The sequence below is a fragment of the Seriola dumerili genome, unplaced genomic scaffold (assembly GCF_002260705.1).
Source record: "Seriola dumerili isolate Sdu_G_001 unplaced genomic scaffold, Sdu_1.0 BDQW01000291.1, whole genome shotgun sequence".
Classification (NCBI taxonomy): Eukaryota; Metazoa; Chordata; class Actinopteri; order Carangiformes; family Carangidae; genus Seriola; species Seriola dumerili.
In genome coordinates this window covers 5,900,592-5,918,338 of record NW_019174546.1, presented here as the reverse complement: position 1 = coordinate 5,918,338, position 17,747 = coordinate 5,900,592, and the positions used below count along the sequence as shown (strand labels likewise).

General features: G+C 41.8%; 1 protein-coding gene across 1 annotated transcript in view; it reads left to right on the top strand.

Moving 5' to 3' along the window:
- agap3 (ArfGAP with GTPase domain, ankyrin repeat and PH domain 3) overlaps window positions 1-17,747 on the top strand; it is a 115,907-nt gene that overhangs the window by 61,897 nt on the left and 36,263 nt on the right. Inside the window, exons 7-11 of the mRNA XM_022757857.1 lie at window positions 1,220-1,347; window positions 1,624-1,779; window positions 7,075-7,158; window positions 11,747-11,851; window positions 13,601-13,772. Of these exons, the coding sequence (XP_022613578.1) occupies window positions 1,220-1,347; window positions 1,624-1,779; window positions 7,075-7,158; window positions 11,747-11,851; window positions 13,601-13,772 (645 nt within the window). The remainder of the gene's footprint in view (window positions 1-1,219; window positions 1,348-1,623; window positions 1,780-7,074; window positions 7,159-11,746; window positions 11,852-13,600; window positions 13,773-17,747) is intronic.

Here is a 17,747-nt window from a genome sequence, read left to right as displayed (position 1 = left end):
GGAAAACAAATGGCCTGAGGTGGTTTAGATAATGCGCTCATATGCCTCTGACTGGAATTAGCTTTGCTTACTTTGTTGAGCCTTAATGCCAGTGTTGTGTTTAGGAAAACAGAAAATAGTGGCACGCTCTAAACACATTACTGACATTTTCCGAACACTTTGTATTCCTGTAAACCTGCAGACAAACTGTCCCCTCAGTTACCCTTTGTTGTGTCTGCTCAGACCTGCAGCTGTGCAAAATGAAATGCGCTGTGGCCGCGTTTACAATATTTTCCTTGTGTGCAGGGAAAACTAAGTGAAAATCTTTCATGATATTGTAATGGCACAGGGAAAAAAATCTCATCCCTGAAATTTAGCATGTCAGCTAAACATCAGGCAGACGTGTCCATCAGAACTTACCCATGAGAACTCCTGTGCTATTAATATGTATCTGTTGATGCTAATGGTTTATGCTAGTGCCCCAGACACTTATCATATGCAGTGGTGGGAGATAACAGGTGACCAACATTATCAGAAAATAACGAGAATGGACTTTCATCAAGCACTTATTTAGTATATGACATACATATTCATTAATTTAATAAATAAACCATTCCTCTGTCTTAGCTGAACAAACCACTTGCTGATCCGCTGCCTTTTATACAAGTTTTATATCATACAAGTCTATCTAGTAGCAGTCTTCTAAAAGATATTCCTTCATTTGGTATTTTGATGATGCTGCCTGGTGGAGCGCACTGTTGGCCCAAAATCTCCCACAGTTATTATTCGATTGGGTTGAGATCTGGTAACTGCGAGGGCGTATGATTCACATCGTTTTCATACTCATCACACCATCCAGTGACCCCCCCCCCCACCATCATATGGGAGCATCTGCATTCATTTGGTTTTCTCATTTATTCTCTTTTGTTTTTTTCTCCTCCTCTGTTTTTTTTTTCTCCATCCTCCCGTGTATGTATATTTAAAATTGCTGACTGTGTAGGTTTATAAATGCCTCAAGCTCTTACATTCTCTCTTTTTGAAATAGTGCAAGCTGCCTATATGTCACCACAGTATGTAGCCCATGCTGAATTGTGAGAGGGGAGCACCATAACACAGCCATCTACAGAAGCAGTTGGATTATTGTGGTCGCTAGATTCTCACCGCTTGATTCACCAGAATCAAGAATTTGAACGGATTAATGAACAGTCTGTTACTGTGTCTTTGCCACTCTCTCCTCCAGTTGCCCAGAAGGTTGTGGCCATGAGGAAAAAGCAGCAGCTCTCAATTGGTCCATGCAAATCTCTCCCTAACTCTCCCAGCCATTCATCAGTCCCCGCTGCATCTATCCCCTCTGTTCATATTAACCAGGTAAGTTTCACAGACAGCGGCGCTCTGTTTTACTTACTGATCATTTCACTTTACTCTAAGCTTTAGACTGTTACGTTAAGTCTCCAACACACTCAGTTTATGAAATTATTGTTATTATAATTGTGTGCATTAAATTTATCCTACAGTGACCTGCTATTGTTTTTATTCCCTCTCCATTTTCTCATTTTCTCATTTTCAATCTCTTGCCCCCCGTCCCCCTGGCATTTTCCCTTCTTCTTTCTGTCGTTTCCTCTTAATCTCTCTCTCTCTCCCCAGGCGGCCAATGGTGGGGGTGCATTCAGTGACTACTCCTCCTCTGTTCCCTCCACCCCCAGCATAAGTCAGCGGGAGATGCGCATTGAGACCATCGCTGCCTCCAACACACCCACGCCCATCCGGAAGCAGTCAAAGCGCCGCTCCAACATTTTCACAGTAAGTATGCGACAGCTGATGCAAAGCAACACCCACTCACACTACTAGGAGGCATGTTGCCAAGCACACTTTGTCCACCAGAGGGAGACAGGTAGCTCGAAATGCATCAAAGCCACCTCTCCTGCCTCCGATGCAGGCAAAGAAAGCGTCTTGTTCACACAGCACAATGGGCAAAGGAGAAAAAGACTAAATAGAAATTACATTAGCTCCCTAAAACGCTCCAAAAAAAAGAATACTAATAAAAATAAAACCTTAAAGCAAATATCAAAGATAAACACTGTGGAAAAAAAATCGTCAACTCTTTTCATGTTTCATGCCTTTTTCTTTTCTAATTGGATGTAGTAAGTGCACATGGATTAAGTTTCTCATCTCACCCATAACAAACTGGGCCCTCTGCGCTGTCTAAATCTTTGACCTCCCTCCCCCCACCCCTCTTATTTTTACTAGATCCTTTCTTTGCAGTGACTTCCCTTTTGGGAAGAGACAGCAGCAACAAATCGCCAATGCCACTTTGTCCTGCTTGACCGAGCTAAACTAAAAGTCCCAGCCAGCCTATGGCCTATTTACACGCTGCTAAGAACGCATGCCAGCACCGTCTAACACCACAGCTCCACATAAGAAACGCTCTAACTGCCCACTAACCATCTCGCTGAGTCTAGATTACTCCCCAATCCTCACTCCAGTCACATCTATTCTGGCCCGAATCCGATATCGACCACCGAGATTAGATTCACTACCACACCAGTATCCCGACCCCTGTCTGCCTGCTCTTTACCCCGTGTCCTGTCGTATTTTCCCTTTGCTCTAACCAAAAGCATATGTGTGCACTAACCACTCTAATTTCCTTAGCTGTCCTAAGCTTGTCTTTCACTTGTAGCCTCTGCCCTCTTCTTCTACCCAGCCTGCACCCCTCTTTCCTCCTTTCTTCTTCTCTCCAGCCTCCTTCTTTGCTGCTAAGCCTTTCCTAATCTCACATAGCCAGACCTCGGCCTCTTCAAGCTCAGGGAGCTCTGTGGAAAACCTACCAAATATGGTCTTGTTATTCTTCAAATCAATGATATAATTCTATAGAGAGCTTGTTTGTACCTCCAAAAATGGCCAAAATGCATTTTTAAATTCCCAACTAATTGAATGGCTGACTCAGGTTTTCCAAAAGTTAAGATGTCCCCAATTTTTTTCTCATTTTTAAAAAAAATTTCTTTCCAGAACTTTGTGAGCTTTATGAGACAGAGATCAGGCTACATGAGATTTCTTCTTTCCTAACTCCTCCCTCGTAAATATACCACGCCCCTACCTCTAAAATGTCCCTTCTCCTCCACCTGTCTTGCTCCCCCTCACCTATTTCCTGTTGCCCTCTGACCCCATCTCCCATCTCCTGCTTTCTTCTCTCCCCCATCTCTTTCAAACTAACTCCTTCTCTAACCTCCCTATCTACTCCCCCCCTTCCTCTATGTCTCCTACCGCCTTCACCCTGTTACCCCTAGCTGCTGTGGGAGCCGCAGGCTTTGTGGCCTCCGAGCAGTACAGGCTGTGTGCTAGCTCCCCTTGTTGTCTCCCTTCCCCCCCTGCTAGGTAGTGACTAACCATGTCCACCAGAGAAATGAGCCTCTCCCCGTCCGCATCATGGAGATGCCGAAGCACGCCACCTACCCAGTGTGGGTGCCGGAGTGGCAAGCCGAGCGGGAGTTTCAGCTCATGACCTTCTGAGGAGCGGCGAGCCGAGGGTGGGAGGAGGGAGGGTGAGGGAGGAAAGGAGGAGGAGGAGGAGGAGGAGGAAGCGGAGGAGGATGAGGAGGAGGGGACGGAAAGTAAACGGGGCGATGTCGACATTTCTTCAGTGACACTTGAAGAGTGCGATGGGCTAAGGAGAGGAAGACGTACAATGCCAACCTTTTTGCCATTTTCCAAAACAACCGAAAGAGAAAATATTTCATCAACACAGCAACGGTGTCGAGGATGTCCCTTTCCTAGCTTTGTCCGTTTTAAAAATAAATTGACCTATGTGTTACAAAATACAAGTTCTCAAAAAGTCCTGCTAGTCACCGATAGAGTGCCGGTTGCCATTCATGTTTTCTAGCCACACTTGTAAGTAGTTCACTTTCTGTTAATTTTGGGAGTTTGAAGAGAAGTACCCAATGAAAGAAAATATGCCTTAATGTCATCAGGAGATGAGCTTTGTCAGATCAATAACAGACTCACTTCAATCATTACATACAAGGTATTTTGTTCTAATGGTACAGAGGAGAAAATTGCTGCAAGAACTTTTTCCAGTCCAGTTGTAATCAGATATAAAAGTAATATTTGTCACTTTCATGGCACAGGCATTGGGACTCTTGGAATTAAGAAAAATATCCTTTGCAACGTGCAGTTTATTGAGTTAACAGTGTTGGAGAGTAAAGATAATTACTTTTGGGTTCAGATCTTTGGCCCAAATTTAATCTGACGACAAAAACATCAGATGTCGTTTATTAGAAAAGCCCCTTGAAATAGTTGAGGAATTTTTAAAAGTACATTAGTTTTGCTGTTTTTTTCGTAATGAAAACTCAAAGCTTTACTACAGAAAGTCTTATCACTCCGTCTTCTCACCGCCCTCACAAATCAATCTCACCAACCACAATCATTTCAAGCCAGTTTTTACCATAACTGTCCTCGGCCACTAGGTGTCAGCACAGTACACATTATTCTTTCCTAGTGCTTCCATGGTCTAAAACTCTAAACAATCTGTTTTGTAATCTGTCTGTGGTTTCCTGACGTCTTCAGGCTGTCTGTCCCTTTTTCGTGTTGAAAAGCACACTGTTTAGGAGTTTAGAAGAATATTAAGACATTTTTTATACCTAATTCCATCCCACTCATCCGTTCATATTCATTCAGTCCATTTATTAATGTCTGCCATTCGACGTTTCCCATTTCATGTTTTTAGTCCCTTGACTTGTTGCTGGATCTCCACGTATGAAACAAAACGACAACAAAAAATAAATAACCATTTGACACTGTTTTTCAATATTTGCAGATATGTGCTTCTGTTTCCAACCTTTCTTCAACAAAAAGGGCTTTCCAACTCCTTCCGAATTAGAAGAGCATGATGGTTAGAAAAAAGAGTCCCCCTGCTTTGCCAATCCTGATAGAGAGAGGAGATTATTGATTGAGGACTTAAAGCTTGTCACTGCTTTACCCTTGGTGCTTTATGGCATTTAGGGTAATGCATAGAACTCGCACTATACGGAAACCATAGGACTTTTGCGTCTAACGCAGGCTTAAGTCGAGTCCATTTGAGTGTCTGAGCGCACTCAAAGTAGACTGTCGAATATCACGAAGTGAGACAGACTGTAGGGACTCTTCTGGAAATGCCCCGTCCACCCCTGCCCGCGCGCCCCCCACTCTCATTCAGACATCCCATACAAAAACACGCTGTACAGTCAAGTCACTCTTGGAACTGTTATCCAGCCACCCAAAGGACACAACTTTTCCTTACATGACATCACACTGCCTTTTTGCCATAAATGAGGACTCAAGGACTAGAGGTGCCAAGTTTTTTTTTGTTCTTCCTTTTAGACTTTCCTACATTCATTTGGTCTGTTTTTTTATTTGATTCCTGCTTATTTTCCAGGGAGTATTGAAGTATTGAATGGAAAAAATGTGGTATAAATGTGTTATCATAGAGGTATTTTAGATTAGAGTAATTTGGGGTAATTTTATGAAGGCCTTCATAAAAAATCAGGGTAGTGTGTCAGGGTGTTGAGGTATTACAGAGATATTATACTGAAAGTTGCCAACAAATGAAACTGGGTTGCACCGACTTGTATGAATGTAGTTAAACTTAACATTTGTTTTTCTTTTATTTATTTATTTATTTATTTATTTATTTATTTTGAGTTATTTATTTTTGCACATTCAATTGTTTCCTATTCATTTATTTATTTTCATTTTTCTCAGTTTAGGTTTGGTACAGAGATTATGAACTCTTGCATAATCGCTTTTCTATCATGAACGGATTGACGAAAATATAGACTGCTGTATATCTTGTATTGTATTTTATTTACAATGGTACTCTATAAAAAGTACATACATATAAGGAATATATGAAATAATGCCTTTATTGTCCATCCTATATTTTGTGGGAACTGCAATGTTTGGCTCAATCTGTTGAATATTTTGAAGTGAATTTGTGACTTGCTTTGTATGGTGTCTGTATAGAAGCTAAACAAGTCATCATAAAAAAATAAAATGTTGGAAAAAATACAAACACCAGAGTTGGTTTACTTGAACTCAGACTCTACCTCTTCTCCATTGGTGACTGGACATTTCTCATGTTCTGAGTGAGACCATACACACTCATGTCTGTCCCTGCCTGTACCTCATCTCTTTATTTGTGTTGGGGTGGGAAGGTTATTTTTTACATGATTTATTTCCATGTAAAGTTATATTAACTGTCTAACCTTTTTTCCTACCGCAGACACGAACCGGAACTTGAAATGCTCATGTATTTCTTGCATTTTTTTTTTTTTGACACTTCAATTGTTTTGACAGTTGCAAAATAAGTTTTATGTCCCAGCAGGTTTTGCAGGTCAAAGGTCAGAGGAACCAACGTGTACTGAAGTCTTCTTCTTAAAATAACCATTTTCCCTTCTCTCCCTTTAACCTGTTATGAACTTTAACTCATGTACCTACAAAAGCCCTTATCAGTGCATCAGTGCAACTATGCTAAAGGTACAGCTGAAGCTACACTGGGTGTAGCAGCAGTTGGCCTGCAGGTCCACTAAGGGCCCGCTCTGGGTCTCAAACAGAGGGAAGGATCCCCCCTCCCCCTTCCCAAAGGGTTTCAGGGCTGAGTCATGACTCAATGTGTGATCGTCCTTGGTCTCCTCTGTGTTGAGATGTGTCTAGTGTGGTCTTGGTTTGGTCTCTTTTTTAATTTTTTCTTTTGAACTTGCACGTCGATGTTACTGCTGTTTGTTCCGCTGGTCTGCTTGTCTGTTAATTTCAAGCTTCTTTTTGAGACTTTTATTTTGCAACGTCGAGTTTCTCCACAAATACTGCAAACGCTCAAAACAAAAAACCCTCACCTCCCTCCTCTGACCCCCAGTCTCTCTCTCTCTCTCCCTCTTTCTCTCTCTCTCTCTCTCCCTCTCCCTCTCCCTCTCTCTACCTCCCTCACACACCCACACCCACACACACATGCTCACCCCAACATACATAAGCACACCCAAAAACTCACCTCACACCCCACGACTCCCACTGCGCCTCGTCGTTAGTGTGTCGCTTCAGTTGCTGACTGACTTTCTTGTTTTCTTGCAGTCACGGAAAGCCAGTGAGCAAGCAAAGAGCGTTGACAGTAAAACAGACAGCATAGGCAGTGGAAGGGCCATACCTATCAAACAGGTAAGCAGTTTTACTCGTATTTTATTTTATTTATTTATTTATTTTCTCCTACATTTCCCATAGTTCCCTAGGTAAGTATGATCCCTTTTTGTGTCAGTGGATGTCTGTTTAACACTGATATGCTGTGCTTTGAAGATTTAATCACAGTGGATAGTTCATGGAGTTTTAACCAGTGTGATTTGGGCAAAGCCATGTGGCGCTGTAACCACTAGATGGCGACATAATACAACATAACAAATGACTTCAATGCCAGCACAAGTGTAGCTGAAGAGAGAAGAAGGCTGGGGGCTCAGACATAACATCAGATCACTTATTAGCAAAGAAATGTCCCTGTTTGTGTAAATCACACACCTATCAAACTGAAAATATACAGCTGTGATATTTTAAAGGCACAGTCGTTTCATTTCTGACATCATGAATTGCATAAATTTACATGCGTCATTGAAGAGTTATTTTACAGCTAATGAAAATAATCATTTTGTCTACATGACCATAACTGATATTATAGGCCTGTTTTAATCTCGTTAATAAACACTGCCAGTCTAAATATACTTATCACAGCATGACAAACGTACACATTTTATAGACTTGAGTTAATCTGTGTATTTAAACTTATTAATGTGGGAGAGAATCCAATTCCGTGATCAATTTTGATAATAAACTTAAATCTGGAACATGGATTGTACCTTTTTAGTATAAAAGCATTTGGTCCAAGTGGTAATGTTATTATTGCTGATAATCGTCTGTGGGTAGAATTTTCTCATGAAAGTTAATTCATGCATAGCCATATAATCAACTTAGATGGCTATTAATTAGCTGAGAATTTCATTAGATCATTAGCCTGACAATTTGTTTTTTTTAAAAGGTGGTTTCATATTCTGTTACTCTGCACTAAATTAAATAATCAGTCGTTTTCTGTTTTGAAATAGTTCACATTTTTTCCCATCTGAGTTTTTGCTTCTGTCTTTTCATTTCATTATGATTTCCTTCATTATTTCCCTAGTTTTATTTCTTTTCATATATTCATGCATTGGTTTAAAGGACCAGACGGGTAGTAGTGAACACCGAATTACACACTTTTGAGGGAGGATCATTTCCAAAGGTCCGAGTGTAACTGAAGGAGACGTAATTGACACATTGATTAGTAATCACTCATGATTATATGAGGGCTTTTGAAAATGGGTCAGCATCCTTATATTATCCTCTTTACCTGCAGATGATAGAAGGTAATGTCCTTTTTTTTTCTTTTTTCTTTGAAAACGTGGGGCCAAGAACGAAAAAAAGAAAATTGCCAAGGCTTTGGTCCATCTGAAATAATGACAGGGTGACACTTCCAAGCCCCCTCACTCAATCAGAAAATAACGCTTTGGGGAAACCACTGTTAAAACAGATACAGTATCTATCAGTCCATCTGTCTGTCAGTAATAGTAGATGTGCGTGTAATAGATACACTTCATGATACTGAAATTTTTTTTGACAATGAAGACGTGTTGTATCTCTTTTATATCAGACTCATACAGATTAAGATGACAGAAGTTTAATTTGTGGATTTATTTGTGCCCAACCTCAGGAAAAATTGCCATAAATGTCCTAAAAGAAAAAAAACAATATGGTGATTTAAAACTTTTAGGTGGCCATTCCGAAAACATCGTTTCTGTTTGATCTCAGTGCAGCTCTTGGTTTTTATGTAGATTAGTGTAATTCCCTGCAGAACCTGGCTAATCTGCAGGTGAGCTGTGGGTTGATTGTCACAGATTAAACAGAATCACCCTCTGAGCAATCTTTACTGTAAACTCTCCCACTTATCCAATACAGTATAGGAGTCCAGGGCCAACTGCCCTCAGTATCATGGCAACTTTTGACAAGATAAACCATCTCCCTCTTTATCTCCAAAGAACTTTTTTAGGAGGGAGGGGGGGGGTTACAGATGTGGTGGTGGTGGTGGTGGGGGGGGGGTACTGGTGTGATCTCCAGGCCAGTCAAATGCACAATCAAGGGAGATCAAAGTGGTCAATGTGAAGCTTAATTACCACTCCCTTACCCCCTCCTCACCCCATAGAGGCCAAATTTACAACCCCAGCCCGCCCCGTCCCGCCCGGTCCCCCTGCTCCCCCCCCCCACCCATCTATAAAAATAGTGAGTGAGGATAATAATGCTGCAGTGAGTGCATTCCTGCTCCATCACCGACCCCCTCACCCCCAGCACAGACACACACACACACACACACACACACACACACACACACCACACACACACACACTTTTTCGCCCCCTCTCCTTGGTCTGTTACAAAGGGCCGGCCTATCAGTCAGCCACAGTGGCAGGATGCAGCTTTTCTCCTGGTCGTCTGACAAAAGAAGGGAAAGACACTATCTCCTCTGTGTAGATATGACAATTGTGTGGACACAGAGAGCGCGTCTGACTATCGGCCTGTTTCCTTATGTCACACAGGATGAACACACTCATCTTTTTGTGAGTGTGTGTTTGCGTGTGTGTGTGTGTGTGTGTGTGTGTGTGTGTGTGTGTGTGTGTGTGTGTGTGTGTGTGTGTGTCAGTGTAGAGGGGAAGCACACTTGTTACCTTTCGATGTCAAACTATCACATAGAGACCAATCCAAAGTGCCAAACAAGAGAACAATTATGATAAATAATTTCAAATCATCTGTCCAGCTTCCAGTTACTGAAAGTGACAAGCTTTATGAAAGATACATCACAGCCATAATGGGCTACTGTTCAAAGAAAGCAGAAAAATTTGTCTGCACGTGTAAAGATTTTCACATAAATGTCTTTGTATCTTTATTGATCTGCTTCACAGCTCTGATAAATATATGGAACTCCACACTGATTGCGTGTATAGATTTATGTATGCTTCAGTAAGACCATGAGATGAGGAACATACTGTATATGCTTGTAAAACATGCATTATAAAGTCGCCAGAGGCCCTGTGACTGGATCATTTACTCTGTATGATTAGAGAGCCATTTAAAAAGTGTTTACAGTTCTTTTATTGACTAAATTGAGAGCAGGAGTCCGGGCAGTAAGCAACTTATTGATTGAAGGACACAGTGTTTCTTCCTGTCAAATCATCAAAAGTATCAATAGTTACAAAAGAGTTAACTGAGGCGTTCTGATATTAATAATAACATTTATACTTAAGTCAAACGTATGATTCTTACTTTTGATCAAGGTCTTTTTATTAAACAGCAATTAAATTAATTAATATATACAAAATATGAAATGTTGAATTTTTTTCCCTTTTATTCCTTTTTTGTTTCTTTGATTTTTTTTTTTTTAATTTGATTGAAATTTGCTAATAATTGGTTCAGTACTAATAAATAAAATAAAAAGGCCGAATTTATTGAGTTTCAGCAACACACAGACAACACTGATGCTGATCTGTTTTGTCAGTAATTTTTTTCCATTGTAGGATAAGACACATTGGAAAATATTGTCCTATACTTTATAATTGAATGATTTCAGTAGATTTAAAGAACACGTTTGTGACATGTTTGAAAGTTCTGCTCCAGGGAGAAGCTATGAAAGGAAAGGTTTACTGATAAGATATGAAGAAGCCAAAACTCTTGAGTCCCAGCATGCAGCCAACAGTCAGCACTTGCCCCCCCCCCTTCCTCCTTGGATGAATCAGGGTTCGGATTAGGATGATTGTCGGCAAACAGCCTGGTGCCCAGGTCACCGAGGGTCAGCTCTTCCTGATGTGTTAATCAGGATTAAAGCCTGCAGGATGGGCCTGCCTAGCAAAACACAACTCCTTTAACCCCACCCACCCACCTTCAACTCACACACACACACACACACACACACACACACACAGCACACACACACACACAAACACTACACTCGGGCTCTGGCTGTAAAAGCACAAACATTGCCCCCGTCTTAATCCCCTAATTAAGCGCGCCCCTCCTCACTATTTAACCCCAGAGAGCCTCCTGGCCCTTACACTCAGCAGCATTTGGTCACCTCCAGCAGAGGAACTGCATTGTTTACCAGTGGATTTACTCAACAGATAAGGAAAACCATGTGAGGCCCTAAAAGGCCCCAGAAGATAAAGTAGAATAGAATAAGACCTGAGTGGGCTTTGAAGAGGGGAGATCACACTCCCTAATCCCAGGATTGAGAGGTCTTCCAGAGTTCAGCATGTTATGTGTATGAATGCAGGGAGGAGGTCTGGCAAATTGGATTGTCTCCCTTTCTGAATGGCCTCTCAGCCAGAGGAACTTGGCCAGTTTTGGAGTTTCAGCTGTTCATAGTAGGAAAAACCCATGTATCATTAAACCTGTCACCCAAACAAATTATAATAAAGACGGAACGTTTAAGGGGATTTAATTACAAATGACTGTTCATTTTCTACATTTTCACCTCCATGCTGTTTTATAATTGTCTTTTACATTGATGTATGTTTGCTTTTTGACTTACCACAACCAAAGTGCTCAATGTAACCACCATAACAAATCTGTAATATCAATAATAATGCTGCTTTATGGTATTTAACATCCAAAATGGCTCCTATCATCCACCACGCTGCTTTGGGAAGAGCATAAGCTCACCGTGATGTCTTGTCTCTTACAGGGAATCCTTCTGAAGCGAAGTGGCAAATCCCTCAACAAGGAGTGGAAAAAGAAATATGTCACACTGTGTGATAATGGCGTCCTCACTTACCACCCCAGTTTACATGTGAGTTTCAAACCCCCCCCCCTCCCCCCTCCCTTCCCTTCCCATTTCTTTTCCAATCGGCTTTATGTTGTTTGTTAGACTACTGTTTGTACTCGAGGGTGCTGCTGGAGGTTTTAATGTAGGGGTTTTTCAACCACCGCGCACGATTCTCTTGATGCAATCCTATTTAACACCACTGCTATAGAGAATTATCGCTGTATATAACGTCTATATTAGCTAACCCTGTGACTTCAAGCTCAGCATTAAGAAACAGGGTGTTCTAGTGGTCATCTCTGACCCCCCCCCCTCTGCAGTGCCCATCCCCAGTGCTGGCTAATGGAGACATGGCTGTGCTGCTGCGTGCCCGCTGTGCCCGGACTCCACGCTGGCTTGTATTTATAATGGTTCCCACCGCATGGCAGCAGAGCCTGACCAGCCTCCCACATCCATCTTTGTCAGAATCCCGCTGGGCCGCTAATACCTCTTAAACACTCGGCTGGCTGGCAGCAGACAGCTCAGGAGCCCCGTGTCACACTCAGAAATGCCAATCCCTCTGAAAAAATCCCTTTGATTCCTCCCGTCACTCGCCAGTGTTTGGTGTGTTTACATCCTCTGGCCAGGTCGGATGGAAGATATTAGCAGCATCTTGTGTCTAATGAGACAGCTTGAACTTTGAACGCAAGCCCAACAGTTAGACGTGAACCTTGTGTGTGGCCTTGTTGCACTGACAGTGTGTTAGTGGTTTAATTTACAAGCAGTTATTAGTAGAGCAGCGCTGTGCTACAGTGATGTATGTAATTGACTGAACAGGCTATCTCTTGATCATTACAGCTATTACAGGTCATCGGGGCAATCTATGAATCTATGAGTCTGTTGACTTACGGAGGGAGGTGAAATAAGGGAGACAGTTACATTAGCACGGTAACAGCTCAAGCTCATTTTGAGCAGTGGAGCAGAGCCGGAGTAAGAAAGAGAAAAGGGGAAGAGAGAGATTGAGGAGAGGAGAGAGGGAAGAAGAAAAGAGGGAGGGAGACAGACTGAGAGTGGAAGAGGGGAACCTTTAATTTCGCAGTCAGCCAAGCCATCCACACAATCACCTTCTGTTAATTCTATCTGCTACATCAATTAAATTGTTTGTAGAAACTAATTGAATGTGGCTTAATCACACATCTTAATAGCTTTGCACGCTTCGATCTGGCTGTTAATTCCAGCAATAAAATGAAATGAGAGCGCTCACTGGGTAATTAGCGAGGAGGCTTGGGAAAGAAATGAGTGCTTTATGACACGGTAATAAAACAGAGGAGCCGGTGGGGGGACGGCAAAGGCCGAGCTCGCCACTATCTGGGTCTTTTTCTGCTGAGCCCAATGATTTTCACCTTGGCTTCCCACATTTGGGGCGGTAGTCGCGTTAAACCAAATCAAATGGCCAAATTGAAAGAGAATGAGACTGTTTGCATTCATTAAGCCTAACATCTCGCTGTTTGGATAGACGGCGTGGGCACAGGTGATGTATAATGGCTCTACAATCATTTTTCCACTATCACACACCCTTAGTGGAAGGTCTGAAGATGGGTTGTGACTAATGGGGATGGAAATTGAATAGTCTTTTAATTTGTTTTTCTTCCATAATTCCTGGATTCTTGTTGGTCCACTGTGTATAATCAGTTCCCTGAACTGAGGAAAATATTTTGGAAATATTTGGACTCTAACTTGTGTAGAGTGCAGACCACTTTCTGATGTCAAGCTCTTCTTATTTTTTACTTTATTCAGGACTACATGCAGAATGTGCATGGGAAAGAGATTGACTTGCTGAGGACCACAGTCAAGGTTCCTGGGAAGCGACCGCCCAGAGCGGTGGCCACCGTCGCTCCCACTGCAAGTCCCAAAACCAACGGGCTCACCAAGGACCGCAGCACCTTGCAGCTGGGCATAGGAAACACAGGTATGAGCCCCTGCCTCATTACAAGGCTAAAGGACAGATTAATGGGTACAACTGTGGATTTTCATATGTAAGATGCATTATTTTATGTTTAATTGTTTAACAGATTAGTCAGTTGAAAGAATTCTGATAATCAGTCAATTATTTTAAGACAAACATTTGATAGTTCCAGTTTTTCAAGTGTGAGGATTTCCCACTTTTCTGTGTTTTATACCATTGTAAATTTTTGGGTTTTATACTGTTTATCACCAAAACAGGCAATTTGAATACATCACCTCAGACTTTAGGAAACGGTGACCATATTTGTTCAATATATTCCTAATAAAACGATCAATCAGTCGAGAGAACAAGAGACAGATGAAACGTTGATGAAGTATTCCTTTGTTGCAGACATAGTTCAGAGACTTTGTGAAAGTATCCTGAAGGTTAATTATCTACTTTCTATATGCTTCATTCATGTAAATTAGCTGCCTCATAGTAAACTGTACAAAATGATGACTTAATGAGCTTCTATGAGAAATCTACTAATCCTCTAAATGACCAGACAGGGAATTAGAAATTGTGTTTAAACAACATGCCCATATAAAGAAAATATCACTTTAAGGTGTGTTTTTACTGGACGATTACACCGTTATGAGACTGACCTAGTTATTTTTCATCCTCTGTGGTAGAGGGGTCGCAGCATCAAATAACAGTTTGGTCCTGAGCATCGTGTCAGGGTTTCTCCACCTCACAAGTTTAAAAATAGTTGCTCTTCTCCCAGCGCGCTGTGCCACCGGAGGCTGCAGAGAGTCTGGCAGGCATAAAGAGTGGAAGTCAGTGATTGGATTTAGGATTAAGAGTAATTAATACTAATTAGCAAAGTGATCCCCAGAGGGAGGCGGGGTCCTTCATCAGCTGTGAAATGGGCACAGTGTTTCCATCACCCGGGCTAAAGCTAAACCGGCCGAGAGCGGGTGCAGAGCCAAGGATGGGTCATCAGGGAACATTAGCGCCGTCCAGGCCGGTCACTGTTAAACTTGGCCAAAGTGCTGCCACCGCTGAACGGGTTAATCAGTCAAAAGCAGGAAGATGTAGGAGTTTACACAGCAGAGGACACTGGATCCAGGTTGTTTCATCCCACAGACTGTTAACCTTGAGTGTGAGGTTGAGGGGAGTCATTCAAAGGGCCACCAAAAGCAGGCCAGAGAAGGTTTTGGGGAAAACGGCGCCAACTGGTTTGTTTTCGCCTTTAGTTTTTTTGTTTTTTTTCTCACCCAACAATGTTATTTTCTCCTCATATTCATTTCTTTGGAAAAGACGCATCAATGGCAAATTCCCAAGATTTTCAGTTGCCATCCATTTGTACGTCAGGGAACAATGTGAGGGAGATTTGCCTTAATCTCCACTTAGGAGAAGAAAGGTTACAAATCACATCAGGTCTCTCTCCGGGTGGAGGACCCTCTTCTGATTATGCGATCGGGATTTTGATTTCATTAGACATGCAATTGATGAAGGGAACAAAGGGGTAATTTTTCATTCACGGCGCCCAAATCACAAGCCTTGTCTTTGCCTTTGGTAATTCATTCATTCCTTAGATCTAAAGACCTTTATAATCACTGGAAGAAGAGGGATAGCGACAGAGAGAAGGAGGGGCAGAGTGGATGGGGGAGATGGGAAGATGAAGAGGAGAGGTTGAGAAGACAGAGAGTAAATGAGAGAACGCATGCGCCCAGGAGTTTGCCAAGCGGCCAGGTTTAATTCCTTTGGTGGGTGCGGAGCGGAACCATTTTAAATATGATCCTCCCTGTTAACACGCATCCTGCCGTGTCACTGGCGACAGATACATTGTATCAAAGTATTAATGGGCCCAGTCACTTTTAATCAATCCTGTGAGGGGCGGGGGGGTGGGGGTACATGTGGAAGAGGTGGAGATTTCAGGAAAGTGTTTAGCTCAGTCCCTCCTCACTCTGCACCACAGTTTGTCTCCAGCTCTGATCTTCAGCAGTCTATAACCAGTAGACACATACATACTGCCCAGCAGGCCACAGCCGGCGCCAACACGACTGTTCTCTGTCCGACGCTGGTGCAAGTCTGGCCTGGTGTGGGTACTATAAATCAGAGGGTCCCAACCTTTTTGTTAAACACACTCAACCCTGTTGGATGAACTCAAGTATGAACACCACACATCATTGTTTCAAATGCGTTCATTTGAACTGAATCCGTTAGTTTTTTTAAACAGTTATTAGTTGTATAAAAGTGGATGTAGTCTCATACAATGAGCGTGCACTTGTCAATGGGCTCTTTCAAGGCTTGGCTTTGATCTATTGTGGCTTGGATTGTGTTTCATTTGTACGTCAGTTTGGACAAAAGTCTCTGCCAAATGAACAAGTGTAATGCAAATGTGAACAAAAATCTACATTTGTACAACTGCCGCTTATAGTGGCAGAAGCTGGATGTTACAGCCATAATCCAGCACTTCTCCACTGGCCTGCTAACTAGCTTTCACGCACTCTCTATTAAAGTGTGGTGCCAGGCGTGCCCTGTGCATTCACCTTATCTTCTTTAATTGGTTACTGTGACAATAAGTATACTAAGGATAAGTCTCACACCAATTTGGAATCCAATTTGTGTGCTATATATCCACATAAAATATGTATATACAGAGAGACTTTACCAACGCATGAGGACTATCTGTGGTAATCGCCTCAAAATTCTGTCATACTCATATTGACAGTGTGGCATAAGAGCAGCTGTGAGCTGGAATTTATCCTTTGACAATTCAAAACCACATTATTACAATATTACATTACATTAAGCTTAAATGAAGGGGGAAAAGGAAGATAAGTATGTATTTAAATAAGTAAAGAAATCAGGGTGGTATGCCCTACACAAGTGTTAAGTAAGTATTTAAAGTTATTTTGATGTATATATTATGTGAGATGACAGTATATAATAGATAAGTTTGACTATGACTATATCTGAGTGACTTGTGTGGAGACTGGCAGCAGCAGCAGTATCAGGGGTGGAGGGAGGGGGTGGGGGGATGGGGGGTCTGGGCGTTGGTCGGGATGATGGTGGTGGATTACACACAGCCGCAGATGATGTGCTGCCCGGCCCACATTAGCATGAATGCTTCATTATCCCACTACTTGTACATAATGGCAACAACTCCACGGAGGGGTCAGGCCTCGTCACGGCTCATCAGCCCACTGACGGCCCGGTCTAAAGAGAAATGAGAGGCAAGGCAGCGCTGCTCCCCGCTAATCCATCGCCTCTACTTAACACCCGAGCCCTGGATAGCCTGCAGTACACACTGTATGGCTTTTGTTATCTCTTTATACACATGACGATACAGGCAGCCAGAAATACTCATTATGGGGCTTTTGTACTTTGCGAGTTTTCATTAATTTTGACAAGAAATGTGCAGGAGTTCACTATGAAATATTTACTTTTTTAGAAGTATACAGTGGTGGAAGAAGTATTCAGATCTATTAATGAAGTAAAAGTACTAATACTACAATGTAAAAATACTCCAGATCTCCATTCAGTAGAAGTACAGATCAAACACACTCGTTATGTAATAGCAGGGCTGCTCTGTGTCATATTATTAAATATTATATCATTATGTCATCACGTTATTATTACTTATGCATCAAAGAGGAAGAGGTATTTTAAAGTTGTATCTATAGGTGAATGAGGTGGAGCTCATTTTTAATATTTTATGCTGTTGGGCAGTTTAATCTATAAAAAATACATCCTATTTTATTAACGACTCATAAATTTTGTTTAAAAAATCTTAATTTTCAAAGTAACTCATAGCTACAGCTGTCAAATAAATTAAATGATGTAAAATGGTAGTCATTGAAAGGTGGCGGGATAGAAGTGTAAAGTAACAGAAAATGTAAATACTCACATAGAATAGAACCATAGATTTATTCTATAGGACAGTACTTCTTTACTTCAACCATTGTCTAGATTTCATGCAACTTCACAGTT